Source organism: Eriocheir sinensis, chromosome 45 (assembly GCF_024679095.1).
Source record: "Eriocheir sinensis breed Jianghai 21 chromosome 45, ASM2467909v1, whole genome shotgun sequence".
Lineage (NCBI taxonomy): Eukaryota > Metazoa > Arthropoda > Malacostraca > Decapoda > Varunidae > Eriocheir > Eriocheir sinensis.
This window is the reverse complement of record NC_066553.1, coordinates 5,936,369-5,958,901: the sequence shown is the minus strand read 5'-3', so window position 1 is coordinate 5,958,901 and position 22,533 is coordinate 5,936,369. Positions and strand designations below refer to the sequence as shown.

Below are 22,533 nucleotides of genomic sequence, written 5' to 3'. Positions count from 1 at the left end.
AGTCAAACTCCTCAATCAACTTCTCAATGTGCTCAATAATGACACTTTGTGCCGCCAGAAGGGAAATGCCTGCCTCGTCTTCAATAACTATAGAGGTTCAGCAGTGGCAAGGACGCAGTTTTTCCTCACTCGAGTCTTCCTCTCCACAACCTCAGCTTAACTTTGAATGCCTTGAGCTTTTCTGTGACAAGAGATGAGTTTCGTCTTTTCTTTGCATGGATATATTCAGCAAATTCAACTTGAAAATATGCTTGTCAGAGAAACCAATTTAAGCAGCCACTTTGGTTCTATAAGCCTTGACAACAGTGCATGATTCTTCTCGTTCAAGAATATTAATATTCCGACTCCATATCAGAGCACATCTAGCTAAACAGCCTTGAATGCATATCTGTTGATTTAATAAAATTCATGGTTTCAATCATATCCTATCTTGTCTCACAGAGTTCATCTCAAGTGGCACTTTCCGGGAGGCAAGTTTTTCCCGGTGAAGCAGACAGTGAGCCACTATCGCTACGTTGACTTGTTGACTGGCGATAACACCCTGACGTACCGCCAGCATGGCAGGTGCTCCATCCACGCTGGTCCCAGCTTAGGCCGTCATCATTGATGAAGGTGTCAACCAAATTTGAACAGATCCTCGCCTGTTGTTGTCTCGAGCCGTTCACAGAACAGGAAATTCTCTTCCATGTCACTCTTCCCTTACACACACGAAGGGGCGTGAATCATTACTGGCATCAGTTGACTCATCCAACTGCAAAAACACTCCCTGAAACAAGACAGAAGATAATGAAACCTCCATTTAGCATAAAACGCTTTTACGTCATATCTATAAAACTTTATCACCACAATGCTTTAAGACGATCGTGACCACATCAGAGAGTTTGAATGACGTCGAATCAGAATCGCAGAGAGAACTGAAAGGGAACATAGTTTAATAGGTCCGTTCAGAATACCCAAACAGGATTTCTCAAATGATAAATTTACAAACATGATTGATTGGAATACAACTGACGTCTCCATATCTCCTTTGATAACTCAGTATTCAGATGAGTTCATTGAAAGAGAACATATTACAAGATATCGTTATTCTCAGACGGAAGGACTAATCAAATTGGTCACAAAAGCATCATTGTCTGTTTATGTAGAACAGAGTAGAGATTGTTTCATCCAAGCAAAACTTCCATCCAAAACAGGAACTCCCAAATTTGAAACCATCTCATTATTCACAATGTAAACATATTTAAAGCTCATAGTGAACACAAGCAAGATGTTCAGTATGGGTGGACTGCTCAGGTATGCATGGAGCTCTGCATACAGCTGCCTGCTCCTGGTGAGTTCTGGATTATATTTCGATATCAGGGGATCTAGTATGTAGAAATTAATGCATGGAAAGAGCTGTATGTTTCTGTAATGGGACTTATAAATGCTTGTGTAAAAACACACTTTTCTTCTTGAATTATGATGAGCAACATATTAAAACAATATTAAAACATTTTCACAAGAAAAAAAGAAAAAAAAAGCATTTAACAACTGAGGTTAAAAGTTTACGTAAATGGAGGCACCTGAAAATATGGTCAGCGGGACTGAATATTTGGCAAACAATTTCTTGATGTAATTTGACAACGAAGTTAAAATTTGGTGAAAAAAAGTGAAAAAAAAGGCCATTCACGCCCCATCCACCTACTGTATATCTCAGTGTAAAGTTAATGTTTTAACAGGGGTGAGTTTAGGAGGTCATCTTTGATAAATGTAATACAATCTGTTCATTCTCGATATCTCTGAAGCAACGCCCCCATAACCCCGTGCCCTAAATTGTGTAACAGTTTTCGTAAGGCATTTATGGACGTATCACTTAACCGCTTATCACGGAGTTGATAAGAAGTAACAGCAATCATCTCGTAAGATAAGATCACTTTATTACTTACAGATATGTAGTTATTCTTTGTAGTACATAGTCGTTTTCATCTGAGAATTCTTCCTGTAGATGTGAAGTGATTTTGTAGTTTTTTTTTTTATTATTATTATTATTATTAATCAATGCTAAGTAAAAAGTAGTATAAACATTTGTGAATGATTTTACTACTTATTATTGCTCCAATTTTATTGCTGTAGTCTCTCTTTATCTTGTAAAAGAAATTTTTTTTTAGCCGAAACATTCAGGAGTATATTGTTTAAGGGAAAATTAGACCTACTGGTGTTAAAACAGTTTTGGGTCTCACAGTGAATGATATCATGATACAACTCCGTGGCAAGAGTGTAAATGATACACCTGAGCCAACCTTACGGCAGCTCTTTTGGAAGGATGCGCGGCTTACAAAGATGAGAATGGACAGACTATACCTGTTTTCCAGTGAAGCCTCATCCTCCCCCTTTACTACTCATAATATATCTTGAACAGCCAGCTATCTCGTTTTCCCTCGTTCTTTTCCTCACCGTTGCCTCCTCTCCTCGCAGCCCAAGATGGAGTCGTTCATGTTTGAGGTGAACGCCGCCATGGAGGACATCAAGTACACCCTCAACCGCATTGACAAGTGGGTGGAGCCGGACAAGGCACCGTCGCTAATCCCAATGGACAAGAGTTTCGTCCTGAAGGAACCGTACGGCGTGGTGCTGGTCATGAGTGCCTGGAACTTTCCGCTCAACCTCCTCATGATCCCCGTGCAAGGTACTGCCCTTCCCCTGACGCTGCCTCGTCCCTTCACTGAGCTGTCTTTACGATTGTCTTTACTCATGCCGTTGCTGTACTCTTTTTAGCTCACAAGATTACACTGAGCACCTCTAGCGTGTTTGTCTTGAGACTTAATATAAAGCAAGGTTTGAAGCTTACTCTCATCTTGGAAGACTTAAAGTTATTAGAAAGAGAAAATACAGAGTTTGAATTGTATTGAACAGCAGCATGTATCACATAATTCATTCTTTATTATTATTTGTCTCTCATAATCAGAATGTTACCAAGATTTTCACCGGTGGGACAAAATTCTAAACTGTTCAGTGAATGGCCGATAAACTTGTTTCTTTTCTACAGGAGCCATAGCTGCCGGCAACGCTGTCATCATCAAACCCTCTGAGGTGGCTTCAGCCACAGAAGCGCTCGTGGCCAAACTGGTCCCTCAATACTTGGACAAAGTAAGTGCTCGGTGTTCAGGCCGTGAATGCCAATCAGTGATCACTGATCTAGTGTGTTTGGCTTTATTTATTAACCTTACGCCTAGAAAAATCACCGAGGCTTTCACTGTTTGTTTACTAAAATGATTACAATCGGTGCCACAAAAGCTGACGGGGATATTCCTTCAGGGATGGAATCGTGGACCTTACATCATTGCTTGGGTGTCGGTCTCTGCTCCCGTCATTGGCCTTCCCTCTTCAGTTTCTTAAGAATGTCGTTTCAGATTTATATATAATAATTCAAAAGACACATATTTATCAATAAAGATATTGCATTAATTTTTATTGGTGCAATAAGGGTTTTGGTAGGAATACAAAGTTAATTACACTCATGTTAGAACAAGTTAAGAATTGGTCAATGAGCGCGCAATACCATCACCCAAGCAATGATGCCAAGTCCGCGAGTCCCTCCCTGAAGGATTATCCCCGCCAGCTTTCGTGACACCGATAATCATTATAGTCCTTTCTGAGCAGCAACAATCAGCTCCGCCCACTATTTCTTAGCTCGTCGCTGATTGGATGGCTGCTTGTCTCCCGCTCATCTAAAGACACTGGCTTTTCCACACAGGTTCTACTTCTATTCTCTGTAGCTCAATTATATCACACAATATTTCCCCGGTTTCTTCATCACTAAACCGTATAAGGAGGGTATCAGGACACCTCTCCTCCCGAAATTGATCCCTCTTTTTGGCCACTCTACTCTATTTAGGAGCAGTAAGTAGTGGGCTTTTTTTTTTTTCTTTTTTTTTTTTCTTTTCTTTTTTTTTTTTTACGCCCTTGCACTGTCTCCTCTGCTGTAAAAAAAATAATAATAATGAGAGTGGATTACTTTTATGTTAAAAAATAAGAAATAGACTAAAAAATACGACTTGAAGTTAAAGATGGTGTTTGAAATGTTTATGCCGCGTTTTATTTCATGTTATTATTTACGGAATTATGAAGCCACCGTAAAAAAAAAAAAATCTGCACGAGGTTAAATTCTCTTGGACGCGATGGTATTATCTGATTTTTGGTAAGTTGGAAAGGAAGGGAGGTAAACATTTTTTTAAACCCGGTAGCAGCGACGGGCCAAATTTCTGCCATGATATAAACCTCCCAAAATAGATGATGCATAAACTGATCACATATGCGTTGATATTTATTATGAAATGGTTTGCGTGAGTGATGATTCTTTCTCATTATTTTGCTTAGAGGGGCCTAACCTAACCTAACCTAACCTAACCTAACCTAACCTAACCTAACCTAACCTAACCTAACCTAACCTAACCTAACCTAACCTAAGAAACATGACCCCCTCAGCTACCGGGTTAACAAGTTTTAGGCTCTAGACAGCGTGGTTCAGGGTCCTGTGCGTGTTTGTGCATCAGTGTGTGCTTGTGAGTCCTATAGTGCGGAACCATGTTATCTACCGCCAACAACTTGGTATAGAAAGTTGTATCCTTGCATTCATTTCAAACTTGTCTAAGATGTGAAAGTACCATCGTGTTAAAGAAAATATTATCTATCTCATGCAATGGATTAAAATGCGGAACAAACATTTCAAACAGCATCTTTGGCTTCAACTTATATTATCATCAGTTTCTTGCATGGTATCTGTTCCTTTCTCTTATAATTCCTTCCTCTTCTGTCTCTCTCCGGCATATGACCACAGATGTTGCGCCGACTAAACGAAACTTTCCAACTTTATTTTTTATTTTCTTAACATAAGTAATTCAAAATCATTCCACTGTCTAGTGATGAAAAAATCAAGCAAATATTTCGTGATGCAATTTAGCTAAAGAGAATAGAACTTACTGTGTGGAGAGACCTTTTGGAGGGAAGGAAGAGCAAAAGCCTTAAGCCGCTATCCAATCAGCGACGAGCAAACTAAAAGTGGGGATAGCTTTTTTTCTTTTTTTTCTTTTTTTCTTTTTTTTCTTTTTTTACAGCAGAGGAGACAGTGCAAGGGCGTAAGGAAAAAAAAATGATGAAAAAAAAGCCCGCTACTTACTGCTCCTAAAACTACTTAGAAATTTCACTCCAGTAGTAGGAGTAGTAGTGGTAATAATAGTAGTAGTTGTATTAGTGATAGTAGTATAAGTAGTAGTAGTAGTAGGAGTAGTAGTGGTAATAATAGTAGTAGTTGTATTAGTGATAGTAGTATAAGTAGTAGTAGTAGTAGTAGTAAGAAGAGGAGGAGGAGGAGGAGGAAGAGGAGGTGGAAGTGGTTAAGGGGGAGTGTTGGTGGACTGGTAGTGGTTTTTATAAAGGTAATGATAGCAATAATAACAACAACAACAACAACAATAACAACAATGATAGTAATAATAATAATAATAATAATAGCAACAACAACAACAATAACAACAATGATGGTGATAATGATAATAATAATAGTAACAACAACAACAAGAGCTATAATGAACACTATGACTGCAGTATTACTAATCCGGCGCCCCCAGGAATGTTACCAGGTGGTGTGTGGCGGCGTGACGGAGACCACCGCCCTCCTGCAGCAGCGCTTCGACTACATCTTCTATACGGGTTCGACGCACGTGGGCCGCATCGTGAGGGAGGCCGCCAACAAGAACCTCACGCCCACCACGCTGGAGATGGGCGGCAAGAGGTGGGTGCCAGCAAGGAGCGGGGAGACAAGGGGAATGACTTGAAAGGGAATGAATAAGAGAAATAATAAAAGGGGGAACAATGAGAAAGGAGAAAACCTCACGCCCACGACGCTGGAGGTGGGCGGCAAGAGGTGGGTGCCAGCAAGGAGGGGGGAGATAAGGGGAATGACTAGAAAGGGAATGAATAAGAGAAATTACTGTACAAAGGATAATAAAAGGGGGAACAAATAGAAAGGGGAAACCTCACGCCCACGACGCTGGAGGTGGGCGGCAAGAGGTGGGTGCTAGCAGAGAGAGGGAGGGGGAGTTTTTCTTTCAACAACTTCCCTCTCCTATTGTTCGTCACACCTTTGCACAAACACACCGTCACTCTTGCTCCCCATCCAGTGTTACCTCACTATACTTCCATTATTCCCTTCTGTATATGATAGTTTTCTCCATGGGACACAAACTTTAATCCTCAGGTTAACGTGCCGCTAATACACACGTTTGATACAGCCTCACTAGCTCCTCCACCTGGTCCGCGCTATATGGCCTTTTGCAACATTCCCTTCAACAACTATCATCATCCATAGGACACAAGTTTATAATTAACTACTACACACACAGCACAAATTTTCTCGTCCTCTTTCCCTCTCTCTAGCTCCCGCTGCATAACATAAGCTCTTACTGTTAAATTAGCGCTCCTCTACTTCACACTCTCAATACAGCATTCCCGTCTCTCCCCACCAGTCCGTGCTACATCGACAGCACCGTCAACATGGACCTGGTGGTGCGGCGCGTGCTCTGGGGCAAGTTGTGCAACCTGGGCCAGATCTGCGTCGCGCCGGACTACGTGCTGTGCACCAAGGCCGTGCAGGAGCAGTTCGTGAGCAAGGCGCGGGAGGTGCTGCTCGAATGGTACGGGAAGGAGCCACAAAAATCGCCAGACCTGTCCAGGATCATAAACGAGAGACACGTCGAGTGAGTCCACATGATTCGTGTATTCCGTTAGAAAATTTATTGAAGGGACAGATGGTATGCTGGCAGTTGTCCACATCCATTCACTTGGCCCGAGCTTTTGTGTTACATAATCATTTGTCTGGTCAATGCAAATTTCAAGACAATTGTTATGTACACAGCTTGGCTTGTCAATGCTTACAATGTTTGGTGTTGCTGTTATTCCAAGGTCCGGCAACAAATTAGCGAATAGAAATTGTAGAAAACTCCCAATTAATTCCTAAATAAAAAAAAATCGAAATCTGAGACATGATAAATTAAACAACTAAGTGAACTATCACTCCAAATTTCGACGATTAGCTTAATTATTCATGTAACAGCAAAAGGAAAGTACGTCTTTTTACCTACTGAATGCTTCTTTCCCTGCCACAGTCGACTTGTAGGTTACCTAGAATGCGGCAAGGCTGTGATCGGCGGCCGCCACGACAAGGCTGACCGCTGGATAGACCCGACGGTGCTGGTGGACGTGCCCCACGACAGCAAGGTGATGAAAGAGGAGATCTTTGGGCCAATCCTCCCCATCATCAACGTAAAGAACTACGTTGATGCCATCACCTTCATCAGGGAAAGGTAAGGGAAAACATATGAGAGTAGTATGAATGTTAAGAGTTAATAAAACAAACAAAAAGTCAGAAGTTTCTAGAACGTCTCTCTTGTGAAGCTCCTTACAATGATCACCTGACAGATGATACATGTAACAGCGGCGGAGTTTTCACATACATTTGGTAGGAAACTGCAGTTTGAGAGATGTGATTTATACATTGGTTATCAAAATGTTAAAATCGGTACAGAGGAGCATGACAAAGATGATTTACGGGTTAAGAAACTTGCCATTGAGGAAATACAAAGAATTAAACTTGCATTCTCTACAGGGCGAAGGGTGCGAAAAGACCTGATCGAAGTTTATAAATGTATTAAGGGCCTTAATAAAACACGTAGTAATGGGTTTGATTGATTAATTAAGCTGGATAAATTTAGATTCAACAAGGACATTGGCAAGAATTGATTTACCATTAGAGTGGTGGATGAATGGAACAGGCTTGGCAGCCATGTGGTGAGTGCAGACGCGATAGACACCTTAAAAAAATAGATAAATTCATGTATATTGATATTAGGTGGGGTTAGGTTCACAGGAGCTGCCTTGCATAAACCTGCCGGCGTCTCGCAAACTACGTTCTTTTGTTCTCATGTTTTTATGCCCTTATATAGATAGATAGATAGATAAATAGATAGATGTATGTGTGTGTGTGTGTGTGTGTGTGTGTGTGTGTGTGTGTGTGTGTGTGTGTGTGTGTGTATTGCGGTGATGAATCAAACACCTAGATGGTTAATAGTTTCCGGTTTTCTATTCCTTAACGGACAGAGAGAAGCCGTTGGCACTCTACATCTTCACGAAGGAGGAGGACGTGCAACAAATATTCCTGAAGCAGGTGTCCAGCGGCGGCGTCACCATCAACGACGTCATCTTCCACGTCGCGAGTAAGTGCCGTGACAGTTGTGTGGGCATTGCCAGAAGCATGAGACGTCTGTCATGTTAGCGCCCTATCGAATTCGAAATTTATTCACATATGTTTCGGGTCGTTTCTAATATAACTTGTGCAGCGTGATTACATATATGCATCTTATTATCTCGGTATCTTTTGTAAATGATAACTTTTCCTTCCAGCCAACGATTTACCTTTCGGCGGTGTGGGGAACAGCGGGATTGGCTCCTACCACGGCAAGTACACCTTCGACACCTTCAGCCACCACAAGGCGTGCCTCAGCCGCACCTACAACCCCCTCATCGAGAGAGCCACCAGGTGAGTCTCTCAGTACCTCATGTATGCGACACGTGCGCGACAGGCCTCAGGAAGCAGTGCCAGTTACGTTTACTAGCTTCCTGTGCGGAGTGGAAAAATTTGGGCGGCTTTTCCGATACCCTACGCCCCTGTCCACCCAGCAGTGAATGGGTACCAGGTATTAATCGGGGGTTGTGTCCCGTCTCCTGGGGTCTGTTCCCTTCTATAATTCCTTCCCCTTCTGTCTCTCCCCGGCATATGACCACAGATGTTGCGCCGACTAAACGAAACTTTCCAACTACGTTTACTAGTCCAGAATTATTCATTGGCTCCTCATGGTACAATAGATCACAGTATTCTTCAGGCTTTTCTCAATGCGACCCTTAATATCCGCAGGAGTCTTGGCGGTATTTAGAGCTGTATGAATCCTGCACCTTATATTTTGTTACCTTGTTGTTCCCCAATGATGGTGTGCAACCCGTACTTGGAAGAATTATGGTACCGTACAAAAGGCCCGAAGGAAGGACGCAATCAAAACAGCGACTAATATTAGATACGGGGATGTAAATATATGGCCGCGAAGGCAGTAAGGACCGTATTACTAAACATATCCTCGCCCAAGCACACACATATTTGACAAGGCTTTCGCAGGAGTTGTGGGCATTTCCAGGAGTAGTTTCATGACCCTGGTGGTAGTGTGACCCTTCCTCTGTACCGTGAACCTGAAGAAACACTCATTAGAACCCGATTGACCCCCTCTTTGACCTTTAGAAATAGCTGATGTGAGGAGTAAAAGTGTCTTATAATGCCGACCTAAAGAACTCCTCAAAAGGTATGATGAAATATTTTGCTCATGAGATCTTCAGTGGAAAAACTAAAAGCCAAACTCGTGCTTTACCAAACGTTTACAAGATAGGAAATTTTGTACTTAAAGAACGCTGTCTTACACATTTCCTGGATATGTGGGACAAGAGTTTCAAGAATTACTCGCAACATGCTTCAAATTTTTCGCCTTTCCTCTCTTTCGGCCATCTCTTTTGATTCTTTTTTTTAGGAGCAGCGAGTTGCGGGCTTTTTTGTATTATTGTTTCCTTTTTTGTGTGTGCCCTTGAGCTGTCTCCTTTGTTGTAAAAAAAAAAATATCTTATTCATCTTTCTTCACTTGACCTTCACGAGAATTCTCAACTGTTTACTCTTTCTCTAGTACATGATATCAAATCTTTCCTTTACGACCTTGTATAATTAAGCTCATGTCACCAAACATCCCGAAATTGATCTTTCTTTCGGCCACTCCTCTAACTCTTTTTAGGAGCAGTGAGTAGGGCTCTTTTTTTTAAACATTTGTTACCTTTTTTTTATGCCCTTGAACTGACTCCTCTGCTATAAAAAAATAAAAAATAAAAAAGCAACCTTTTCCCTACTTCTTCCCCATCTCCCTCTTATTTTCATCTACATTCACTTTTCATTCCCCTGCCGCCATCATCACCTCACACACTCTCCTCCTCTCCACGTAACTCCTTCACTAACTCACTTTTCATCCCCCATTTATATCACTCCTTTCCCTCTTCTATCACGATTGTTTTATTTTCACTCGTACCATCATGACACAACTTCCCTGCCCCATCATTTCTCTATCCTCTCACTCTCCTTGTATGTTCACGCCCACATGCACGTATCATCCTGTCCCCATCAGCACTCTCTCCTTCCCATCCTTCTTTTATCTTCACTCACATCCTCGTCACACCTTCCCTCTCCCTGCACTTATCTCCCCTTATTTTCGTCCACACTCAGTTCCTCTCCTTCCCTCGTCCCCACATTCCTCCTCTCATCCCACTCCCATACTTACTCTCACATCAATGTCACATCTTCTCTCCCCCTTCACTATTCTCCCCTTCCCACCACACTCTTATTTTCCTTCACTCACATGTTCCTCCCCTTCCCTCGTCCCTTCATTCCCCTTCATATCACACTTCTATCACACATCTACCATCACACTTTCCTTTGCCATTCACCGTCACTCCTCTCCCCCCCTCAGACATACTTATTTTCATTCAAACCCACGTATCTTTAGCTCCTTTCTCGTTCCCACACTCCCCTTTCTTATCACTCTCCTATCTTTATTCCCACACCAATGTCACGCCTTCAGAAGCCTTTCACCACCTGCCCCGTCCCACCACGCCCGTATTTTCATTCCCACCCACTTACCTTCCTTCCCTCGTCCCCACACTCCCATCCCTTCACCACCCTCCCCTTTCCCATCACCTTCCTTTTACCTTCTCAGAATGCGCTTCCCTCCTTACACGGAGAAGAAGATGAAGCTCATGACCGCTCAGACGGACAAAGGGGACGGGCCTGGTGTCCTCTATTACCTGCGAAAGCTCCTGGAACACCTCATCACCATGGCCCTCGGCGCTCTCGTCCTCTACCTCGTCATGGAATACAACAACGATGATGATTAGAAGTGCTGCGGCGCCCTCGACTTAGCCTGAGAGTGTGTGTGTGTCTGTGTGTGTGTGTGTGTGGTAAGTTGTAAAATATTGCGCTTTTTTTCAGTAAAGGAGACAAACTAAAGACTTTACAATAACAACAAAATGTAAACAAAAATTCTGCTTCTGTAAATGGAGTGGAGGAAGAAGCCAACAGAGGTCATCATATTTAGTTCCAGAGGTGTCTTGCTTGTCGACTGCATGAGAGATAGATAGATAGAACTACATGAATATGCAGGAACAGAAAAACCCTGTGTTCCAAAATAGGTATTCCCTCACAAGGTTAACGAGACGAGAGAGCCACCGACGCAATGAATACATGAGTGAAAGAAGCGGTGGCGATTTTTTAGTCGTCGTTTCAACCTACGCAGCGGAATGTGGAAGTGTGTTGGTGCTCAGCGTCAGTAAGGTAAAGTTGGGGGCATGCGTCAGAGGCAGAGAGGAATTCGGGCGAAGCCCGAAGTCCGTTATTCATCATTAATGTTGTGATATCAATAAAACTTTCATTATTACCCTCACCGACATTCATGAATCCTTATCGTGTAAAGAAGGAATCGTGTTTGTAGCCGTACGCTGAACGGCTTCAGACTGCGATACGTCTATATAGAGTGTTTCGAGACGAACAAAACGGCTCGGTATATTCGGTGAAGTCTGGCGCCACAAATAACAATGTGTCTCAAGTTTCCTGCAACTTGGTCTCGCATTCCCATTACCTTACCCGAACGTACGTGGATCATTTAGGATTAATTTTATATGTGAAACATTGTATTTTGATAAATTCATATAAGATGGTGAGTCATGAGTGTGATGGTTCAGTTAACACTGGTATTTGATGGCATAGTAGATGCTAATTAGTAAAGTTGTGTGATGCATCCCAAACAAAAAAGCGCTTACACTACAATATTCTGTGCAAGTGACAAAATGACACCTCCATCATTGGGTTAATTAGAAAACAAAAACGCAATTCATGGATAATTCTGTTGTGGAGCAGCGTAAGCACCTTCCAGAGGGACCAGAGGAAAAAAAAAACATAAATGCACATAAATAAAACCAATCGCAAATGATAGTACTTAAGAGGCGAATAACAACCTAACAACACAAGACAACCTCCAACTAGGCTTCAGTTTTCATCGCGCTTCGGGACCGAGAAAGGGGCGAAGCTTTGGTGAGGTTCGATGGTCATCCCCGCGCGAGCCAGGAAGAGTGGAAGGGACAGTTGTGAGCTAATAATGGGCGTGCGAGGAGGCGGACGACGGCAGGAGGGATGAAGACACGCCGACGAGCTGCTGAAGGAGAGGCAGAAGAAGGGCCAGTGAATGGAGGAGCAAGAACAAGGCAAGAAAAGGTGGTGACGAATAGGAGTGGAACAGGAAGAACGCAAGAAGAAGAACGGGAAGGCTAAGAACGAGAAAAAGGACGAGGTGGTGATATAATCGTTGTCAGGAAACCGATATAACAAGAGAAGAAAAGGTGAGAACAGGTAAAGAAGATAAAACGTGAGGGAAGCTGGAGGAACAACGAGAAGAAGAAGAAGAAGAAGAGGGATAAACAGTCGTCAGAGTTGATGAAAGAACAAAGAGAAGCAAGAAAAAAAGGGGGAGGTGGTGGTAAGTTAGTGGAAAACGGAAGAATAAAGAAAGATGCTAAAAAGTGAACGAAAACGAGAAAGAACACGAAGGAAGAAGTGAGAGAGAGAACAGTCTACGGGAGAGAGGAAGGACCAAGGGAAGCAGAGAGAACAGGTGACGGTAGAGAGAAAGAACACGAAGGAAGAAAGGAGAGCGAAAGAACGAAGAAACGAGAAGGAGGAAGAAAGCGCAGGAAGGAACAAAGAAAGGAAAGAAGATGGCAACAGGCAACGGAAAAGAGGAAGACAGGGTGACTGAGAGAAGAAGGGTTACCATAGCAGTTCGAGAAGTGAGGGGCAGGGACGGGAACAGGGTGGCGCATATCCTGCCTCTGTGCCTGGGGTGGAAGGCGACGGTGCAAAAGAGTTACGCGAAGCACCGAAGTGGCGTGCTGCATGTCATCGAGGTGGTGAGTAGAGTGTTCTGCTTCTGCGCCAGGCTCGAGAGTGTTGTCCAGTGCTGATATTTCTACTACTGGTGCTACTACTACTACTACTACTTTTCCTACTATTCTACTACTCTACCTTCTATTCTACTACTACTTGTTGTTTTTGTATATACTTTGTCTTCTTGTTCTTCGTTTTCTTCATCATCATCACCTGTGTCTTTTTCATACGATTATATTACATACGTCACACGTCAAATAGAAGAGAGAGAGAGAGAGAGAGAGTTGGTCAGGAAGTCTCGGGAATTTGTATCACGTATCGCTACAGTATTCCTGATAAGCAGACAAGCAGTTAAACGCGTGGAACTCCTCAACCAGCCAAGTTACGGTCGATGGTAAGAGATTAGAAGTTAACTCGAGAATCTTACTGGTAGTTATATATTTATTTGCTACTTCTGCTACTACTACTGCTACTACATTATGCTATTTCACCATGATTGATGAGTTCCTACTCTTATCAAGGTAATATAATACAAGCTGGGATAATACATAAATGGCTGTTAGGACCAGGCACCACACCATCTCATTTTCCTTAGCTATCACACACACACACACACACACACACACACACACACACACACACACACACACACACACACACACACAAATGGATCTTTACTCTATTACAAACTTGGCATACATGTATGTAGTTTTTATGACTGTTAAAGAAAAGATGATCTTGATAGTGTTGTCAACCAACCAGCCACACAATGGTAGTATTTAATGCCCTGAGCAATCCACTTGTGGTCATGCATTTACATCCATCATAATGCCACGTAAATATTTAATGAACAGCATGATGAGACTGTGTCAGTCTCTTGTGCCACACATTGTTCATTAACAACAGATCTGTGAGCCAGGCATGGAGTGTCACACACAAAGCTTAATGCTGCCTCAGCCTCACACCTCTGGGCATTGCCTGCCACCACACAAGTATTCTCAGTCTGCATTCCCACCCTTGTGGCTAAGTGGGAATCCAGCAACCTCGCTCACTTTGGGGCAAGAGCCGTGAAAGTATAGAATTTCAAAAGTACAAAATTGAGAAAGTTTAAAACCTAGGAATCCTGAGCAATACATTCTATCTAATGGAATTCAGAATGCTGATGTGATTTTTTTTCTTCAGAAAAGGCGAGAAGGATCATGAAGGCTGTGTGAAAAAAAAATTTGATTGTTGTGTACAAGAAATTATGTTTTAGTGGTACAGCAGCGAGACCTGGTCGCTGATGTGTGAGCCTGGAGACTTAAAGAGCGGCTGACATGAACCTGAATCTATTTTGAGCATTTTATAGACAAGATTCCTAACATTAATAAACACAAACATGCATACATAAAGAAGTGTCCTCTCCAGTCAGAAGAATGCAACTCACCCCAGTTAACTTACTAGCATCTATATATATTCTATAATTATAAAAAGCAGATACATGCAGATCACCAGACATCATTGCTTAACACACACACACACACACACACACACACACACACACACACACACACACACACAGGTCCAGCCAGGTTCACACACTCATAACCGTGGATTCATGAGGAAGGTGGCGGAGGTGGTGGGAGTGGCAGTGGGGATGATGGGGGACGGCAGTGAACTAACTATACGAGCTTGAGGTTCAGTTTTGAGGCGATGTATTGCCAGACTTTGAGCACCGGCATGTTGAGGATACGTTCAGCGGGCAGCGGGCAAGTCGAGTAGATAACTGCACACTCGCTGAGGGGTGCGCCGAAGCCTTCCCTTGAGGCCTTCATGTAGCGCCAGATGAGGGAGTCCTGTGAGGTGTCCATCGGTCCGTGCAGCATTCTGGCCGAGGGATAATTGTAAATGTTGCTATATAGTGTAGGAATGCCAGGTTAGGCCACAGTAGACCATCCCATTCCCCTTTCCTCTCCTATAAAATCCTCTCTATATACTGTCGCTTTCCTTCTTTGCGCTTTCATCCTATACAACCCCCATTTCTGTCACTATGCTTCTCTTCCCTTTCCCCTTTCCTCCTCTACAAAATCCTCTCTACATAGTGTCACTCTACTTCTTTGCCCTTTCATCCTATACAACCCTCATTTCTGTCACTATGCTTCTCTTCCCTTTCCTTATCTACAAGACCCTCTCTGCACACACGATCACTCTGCGTCTTTTCCTTTTTCCCTTCTCTCTTCTGTAAACTCCCTCTACAAATGTCATCACTTTTGCTTCTTTCCCCTTTCATCTTTTCCAAACCCCCATTACACACTATCACTATTTCTTTTCCCTTTTCCCTTTCCACATGCTCCCCTTTACTCTCTTCATCACTCTGCCTCCATTCCCCCACCTTTGCAAGCACTCCCATGGCACACACCTCAACTCCTTCATGAAGATTTGGTCAATGGGGTCAAATGCCTCAGGCTCAGCGGACAGCTCGCATAATAGGCGCTCCTGGCAGGGCAGAGTAGGCAGCTGTGGGGGGAGAGATGTTTGGGGCCGTATTTTAAGACACCATCGCTTCTCACATCAACTATTTCTAAAGGTCAAAGAGGGGATCAGTCTGGTTTTCATGAGTGTTTTTTAAGGTTCGTGGCGGAGAAGAAGGGTCAAACTACTACCAGGGTCATAAAACTACCCTTGGAAAGGCCTACAGCTCCTACGAAAGCCATGTCAAATATGTGAACTTGGGCGACGAAATGTTTTAAAATACGACCCAGAGCCCCCTTTCCCTTCCCTGGGGTTGGGGTCCAAGTGGGGTCGCCAAGCGTTTTTCCTGGGGTCGCCAAGACCTCAAAATAGCAAACATGGTGTTATTATATTATAGTGACACATATACAATTTAACTAGTGGGGTCGCGGTCATGTCTAGAGGTGCATGGTTGGGGTCGCCTGAAAAAAAGGTTGGGAACCGCTTGGTTAGAGGATGGTAGTGTGTGTGTGTGTGTGTTTAATATTCCGCTGCAGTCACTTCCTCCTTTGCGGGTCAGTCGTTACACTTTTTATTTATTTATTTTTGTTTAGTTAACTGCATCTTGCCAGGACGGTCCGCGAAGCACGAAACCACGAACATTGAAACCGTGAATACAAAATCCGCGAAAACGAGGGATGATTCTACTACTACTACTACTACTACTACTGCTACTACTACTGCTACTACTACTTCTACTACTTCTACTTTTACTACCACTACTACCACTACTATTACTAATAATAATAATAATAATACCACCACCACCACTACTACTACTACCACTACTATTACTACCACTTATTATTATTACTACCACCACTACTACTACACTACTACCACTACCACCACCACTACTACTACTACTGCTACCACTACGTACTTCCAGGTGTGTGAAGTAGGCAGAGAGGCGCGAGAGGGGCTGTTTGTAGGCCGGGTCCCACGACAGCTCCTCCGGGCGGGGGTGTAGGCGGCGGCGTGTGTTCTCCGCCTCCTCATCGCCCCAGCCCCCCGCCTCCCACCTCAGCCCCACCTCCCGCAGGGCTCTACCGCTCTTGGGCGCCAGGGTGGGCAGGGCGAGGGAGATGGGCATGTTAACGAGGAACCCTGAAATGGGGGATAGTGTTGTTGTTGTTGTTGATTTTGTTGGGTGTTTTTTTTTTTATTCCTTCTGCTAGTCTACCTTGATATTTTTCTCCGTGTTCTTGCTCTCTTTCTCTTTCTTCCTTTCTTATCTTTCCTTATCTTTTCCCTTCCTTTCTCTACTTGTTTACCTTGTTGATATTTTTTATGTTCTTCCTCTTTCTTTCTCTTGTTTTCCCCCTTTTTCCCTTCCTCTATTTATCTAGCCTCAATGTTATCCCAGTGCTCTCTCTCTCTCTCTCTCTCTCTCTCTCTCTCTCTCTCTCTCTCTCTCTCTCTCTCTCTCTCTCTCTCTCTCTCTCTCTCTCTCTCTCTCTCTGTGTGTGTGTGTGTGCATTGTTCTTTCTTTTTGTTGTTTTCTTTCTAGGGCGGTAGTGTGTGGGTGTGGGTGGGTAGGGTGTGAGTGGGTTGGTGTATGTGAGTGTGTGTGTGTGTGTGTGTGTGGGTGGGTGGGTGTGTCCCCTCCGGAAAACGGCCAGCATATGACAATGTGGTTTGCGTTCACGAGGAAGAGGAAGGGAGGGGGGAGAGAGAAGGGGAAAGAAGGAAGTGGAGGGAGGGGGAGAGGATGGAAGAGGGGACGAGGGAGGGAAGAGGGGGAAGATGGGAGGGAGAGAGGAAGAAAAGGGAGGAGACAAAGGAATGGGGATTACATAGTCGAGAGAGAGAGAGAGAGAGAGAGAGAGAGAGAGAGAGAGAGAGAGAGAGAGACTTACAGTGATGGGTGAGGAGAAACTCGGGAAATAATGTGAAGGGAGGCAGGGAAGGTGGGAGGGGGGCTAACCTAGTGTGATGGGGGCGTATGGGTTGACAAAAAGGAAACGCTTTTCTCGCCGCTCTCCGTCCACTCGGCCCACCATCACCACCACCATCACCATCATCACCACCAACTCCATGCTGCCTCGACTTTTCATGGTGCTGCAATGAAAGGACCAATGAGTCGCTTGGATGCCTGGCGGAACAACAAAGTAACCAATGGAGAGGTCTGGGACCCCTCTCGGAGAGACAAGGGAGAGAAGGGGAGGGGGGTTAGAGAAAATTATACTAGGAATGGGTAACCGAACTATTACAGATTCAGTTCCTCTTTTCCCACCTCTCTCTCTCTCTCTCTCTCTCTCTCTCTCTCTCTCTCTCTCTCTCTCTCTCTCTCTCACACACACACACGCACACGCACACGCACACGCACACCGCGCCGTACCTTGCCGCGCTGCAAAGCTTCACGGCCAAACAGGCGGCGGCTCGAGCCCCATTCAGGCCGGATTCTTTCTGTTGACTAAAAGTGGTTACTGTCCCCCCCTTAAGCAAGGGGAATGGGGGTGTGGTGTGTGAGGTCCTGGCAGTACCCAGAGAGCGACAATAATGAGCACTTGCTCACGTCGTGAGGGTACCTGCTGGCGAAAGCGAGTCCAACTCGTGATCCAGGCCGTGGTGAATTACACACACACACAGCCTGGTAATGGGACTGGTGGATAGGGGAAGGATTGGTAATAGGACTGGTGGAGAGGGGAAGGGTTGGTAATGGGACTGGTGGATAGGGGAAGGATTGGTAATAGGACTGGTGGAGAGGGGAAGGGTTGGTAATGGGACTGGTGGGTAGGGGAAGGATTGGTAATTGGACTGGTGGAGAGGGGAAGGGTTGGTAATGGGACTGGTGGGTAGGGGAAGGATTGGTAATTGGACTGGTGGAGAGGGGAAGGGTTGGTAATGGGACTGGTGAAGAGGGGAAGGGTTGGTAATGGGACTGGTGAAGAGGGGAAGGGTTGGTAATGGGACTGGTGAAGAGGGGAAGGGTTGGTAATTGGACTGGTGAAGAGGGGAAGGGTTGGTAATGGGACTGGTGAAGAGGGGAAGGGTTGGTAATGGGACTGGTGGGTAGGGGAAGGGTTGGTAATGAGCATAGCTGGGCGTTATCGCGATAAGTTATCGCGATACTTTATCGCTGATAACAAAATCGGATTATCGACCATCCGCTACTTATTTAAATATATATCGGTATCTTCGTTACTTTTGTAACCAAACTAGCGATAATCGCTACTTTTTTTCCGCCTCTCAGAAAAAAACGTTGTCTCCCTACTGCGCATGAGTGGCCCGGTGTTGTATGAAAAAACTTCGGGGTATGAAATATCTTCGGTGATGAGATTTCATACTTAGATCATGAAAATTAAAACACTAGGTTATTTTTTTATGCTACTCAAAAATCAATATATCATAGAGAAAAATCATTTAACTTTGCCCCAAAAATGATTATTCAATGCCTCAAATTTGATATTCCATATTCGTTTGTGACCATGCCATGATACTGAAGGCACCCGGTGTTGTGTTATTTGGTGTCCCATCGTCTAAAGCTGGCGCTTTTGTTTACAAACACTGGTCTCTCGTGAACTGCGCATGTTCAGACCATTAAGTGTAGACCTGTACAGTCTCACAATGCTTTTTTAACACATTAAGAGTTGCTGGAAGGCTGAATCAAACATACAGTACCACCATCCTCGCTGTTTCTAGAACGGCGTACGCTCTGTACATATAAATACAACTCGTACAGAGTGTCGTTCTAGAAACAGCGAGGATGGTGGTAGTGGTACTATAGTATGTCTGATTCAGCCTTCCAGCAATAATGATTTAAAAGCTTTGTGAGACTGTACAAATCTTGCTGGTCTGAGCATACTCCGTTCACGAGAGACCAGTGTTCTAATTTGACAGTGGGGACGCCAAACTTTAACACGATCAGGCATTTCTAGTATTACCGTCCATATGTACGTGTCAACGTGTGGTTTTAAGGTTTTGTAAGTTTCCTAAAATACAGATAATGAAAATTTGAATTCATCAATGTTGTTCCATCTGAAATATCAATATAGTATCGTTTTCACCTATCGGACTTATCACTAGCTAGTATCGGAATTGTGGATTTATATCGGGTATCGGTTATCGGTTATCGCCTATATTTGTGTCTCTAGTTAACGAATATCGGTTATCGCCGTTAAGGTTTTTCATCATCAGTTATCGGTTATCGGGAATAAGGTTTTCTGTTATCGTGCCCAGCTATGGTAATGAGACTGGTGGATTGGGGAAGAATTGGTAATGAGACTGGTGGATAGGAGAAGGGTTAGTAGTGGGACTGGTGGAGAGGGGAAGGGTTGGTAATGGGACTGCAGTTGATAGGGGAAGGGTTGGTAATGGGACTGGTGGAGAGAGGAACGGTTGGTAATATCGGTATCTTTGTTTCTTTTGTAACAAAACTAGCGATAATCGCTATTTTTTCCGCCTCTCAAAAAACAACAACGTTGTCTCCTCCCTACTTCGCATGCGTGGCCCGAGCGCCCGGTTTTGTATGAAAAAAACTTCGGGGTATGAAATATCTTCTGTGAAGAGATTTCATACTTAGATCATCAAGATTAAAACACTAGGTTATTTTTTATGTTAGACTCAAAAATCAATATATCAAAGAGAAAAATCAGTTAACTCTGTCCCCAAAATGATTATTCACTGCCTCAAATTTGATATTCCATATTCGTCTGTGAGTATGCCATGGTATTGAAGGCACCCGAGGCTGTGTTATTTGGTGTACCATCGTCAAAAGCTGCCGCTTTTGTTTACAAACACTGGTCTCTCGTGAACTGCGCATGTTCAGACCAGTAAGCATAGCCCTGTACAGTCTCACAAAGCTTTTTAACACATTAAGAGTTGCTGGAAGGCTGAATCACACAAACAGTACCACCATCCTCGCTGTTTCTAGAACGACACTCTGTACATATAAATACAACTCGTACAGAGTGTCGTTCTAGAAACAGCAGGGATGGTTAATTACTATGTCTGATTCAGCCTTCCAGCAACTCTAATGATTATAAATCTTTGTGAGACTGTACAAATCTACGCTGCTGATCTGAGCATGCGCAGTTCAACAATTCTGAGAGACCAGTGTTTAGTAGTGAGGACATGAAATACACAACTTAACACAATATGTGGGGACCAAATAACACCGGTTCAGGCGTTTCTAGTATTACCGTCCATAGGTACGTGTCAACGTGTGGTTTTCAGGTTTCGTAAGTTTTCTAAAATACAGATAATGAAAATTTTAATTCATCTGTTTTTTTTATTTGAAATAACAATATAGTATCGTTTTCGTCTATCGGACTTATCGCTAGCTAGTATCGAAATTGTGGATTTATATCGGGTATCGGTTATCGCCTATATTTTTGTCTCCAGCTAACGAATATCGATTATCACCGATAAGGTTTTCCATTATCAGTTATCGGTTATCGGGAATAAGGTTTTCTGTTATCGTGCCCAGCTATGGTAATGGGACTAGTGGATAGGGGAAGGATTGGTAATGGGACTGGTGGATAGGAGAAGGGTTGGTAATGGGACTGGTGGATAGGGGAAGGGTTGGTAATGGGACTGGTGGATTACAAGGAATGAACTCAGCTGTGAGGTAGAGAGATGGATGTTGAGGCCGTGTAGGGGGTGAGAGAAACGTTGGGGAGTCTAGGCTTGCCTGCAGGGTGATGGAGACGCCCTGCGAAAGTACGATAAACAGTAAACAGGACAACAAAACTCCTAAGTACCTTGTATAACAGCTTGCTTGCAGACAGTATTCCACACAAAAAGATAAAAACAGCAAGGAAAGGGAGGCGGTGTTGGAGACTGGTGGGACGGTGCTGGTGTCTGCTCCCCTACCCCTAGAGGTCAGAAGGCAGGCCGTGCTGGGAGGTGCGGTGTCAGCGAGGCTCGGCGTGGCGTTGCTGGGTGGGGCTCGCAACAGGATGTGTGCGTTCGGCGTACTCGGTTACGTGAGGCCCTGACGTGTGTACCCCAACCTTGGGCAGGTAGGGCAGGGCAGGGCAGGGCAGACTGGGCCGGTTATGGCAGATACCCGTGGCGTCGTGTAGCCGCCGGGTGTGAGTTGTTATTATTGCCTTTGTCGTTGGTGTTGTTGACGTTGGCCGGCGGAGTCTGACGGCGGCCGATTAATGTCTTGATGACTGACGTGGCTGTGACTTCGTTGAGGGCTGGCTGAGCGTAGGGTTGTGGCTACCTGGCTACTCGTTCACAATGTTTCACCCCCGTTCAATAACCGCTGCCACCACTAATATAACTTGGTTGTTTTAATGAAAAGGTCCAATTGTTAAGAAAATATATTCTCAGCGAAGCACTACTAATTACGGTATTTACAGTGGAGGGGCGAGCGGGAGCCGCGAGAGTGTGAGTACGTCCGTCTTGGAGGTCCGGCAGCCAGCCGTGGTCTGATGTGCTGCCCGGCTCGAGAAATGCAGGTTCGACAGAATTGAAGTTTACGTGATCATCGAACGAGATGGAATATTCCGATTCCGTGCATGACACAACTAACAACCCCCCCCCTCCCCCCCCCCTCCCCCCCCCACACACACATCTTACATTCCAGTGTATATGAACAAGGTGAGACGAAAACCTGTAACCTATATATATGGTATTCCGGCCGTCTCCTGCTCATATGTCTTGGGCCGGCAGGTGGGTGGCGCCTGGGCTGCAAGGGAACGGCGTATTACGGGCGGGGAGCGAGAGGATGAATGTTAGCCCAAGAAAGGAAGGGAAGGAGGAAAAGGACGCTGGAAATGTCAGAAGGTTGGGTAGGAAGGGGAGCTATATAGTGAATGAAGGGAATGGGAAGAAGAGTCGAGAAATGAAGAAAGAATGTAGGGAAGGGAGGATATGAATGTTAGGGCAGGAAAGTAGAAGAAGGAGGGATATGAAAGGAAGCAAGGAAAAGAGGGGAAAGGGGAGCGCTGTTGTTTGTTCTCTTTTAGCTTCGTCTTTCTCCAGAGTGTTATTCTCCTTCTCTTTATTCCCTGTTATCAGTTCTCTTGTTATTCTTT

At 44.2% G+C, this 22,533-nt stretch overlaps 1 protein-coding gene across 2 annotated transcripts in view; it reads left to right on the top strand.

Annotated features, from left to right (window-relative positions):
- The window catches only part of LOC126980676 (aldehyde dehydrogenase, dimeric NADP-preferring-like), a 42,231-nt gene that overhangs the window by 4,590 nt on the left and 15,108 nt on the right, over window positions 1-22,533 (top strand). Inside the window, exons 3-11 of one of the 2 annotated variants that reach the window (XM_050830804.1) lie at window positions 2,455-2,665; window positions 3,026-3,126; window positions 5,607-5,770; window positions 6,504-6,734; window positions 7,143-7,340; window positions 8,134-8,249; window positions 8,437-8,572; window positions 10,833-13,074; window positions 16,431-16,608. In XM_050830804.1, the coding sequence (XP_050686761.1) occupies window positions 2,455-2,665; window positions 3,026-3,126; window positions 5,607-5,770; window positions 6,504-6,734; window positions 7,143-7,340; window positions 8,134-8,249; window positions 8,437-8,572; window positions 10,833-11,010 (1,335 nt within the window). In that variant the 3' untranslated portion in view covers window positions 11,011-13,074; window positions 16,431-16,608. The remainder of the gene's footprint in view (window positions 1-2,454; window positions 2,666-3,025; window positions 3,127-5,606; window positions 5,771-6,503; window positions 6,735-7,142; window positions 7,341-8,133; window positions 8,250-8,436; window positions 8,573-10,832; window positions 13,075-16,430; window positions 16,609-22,533) is intronic. The other variant, XM_050830805.1, reaches the window with a different exon arrangement.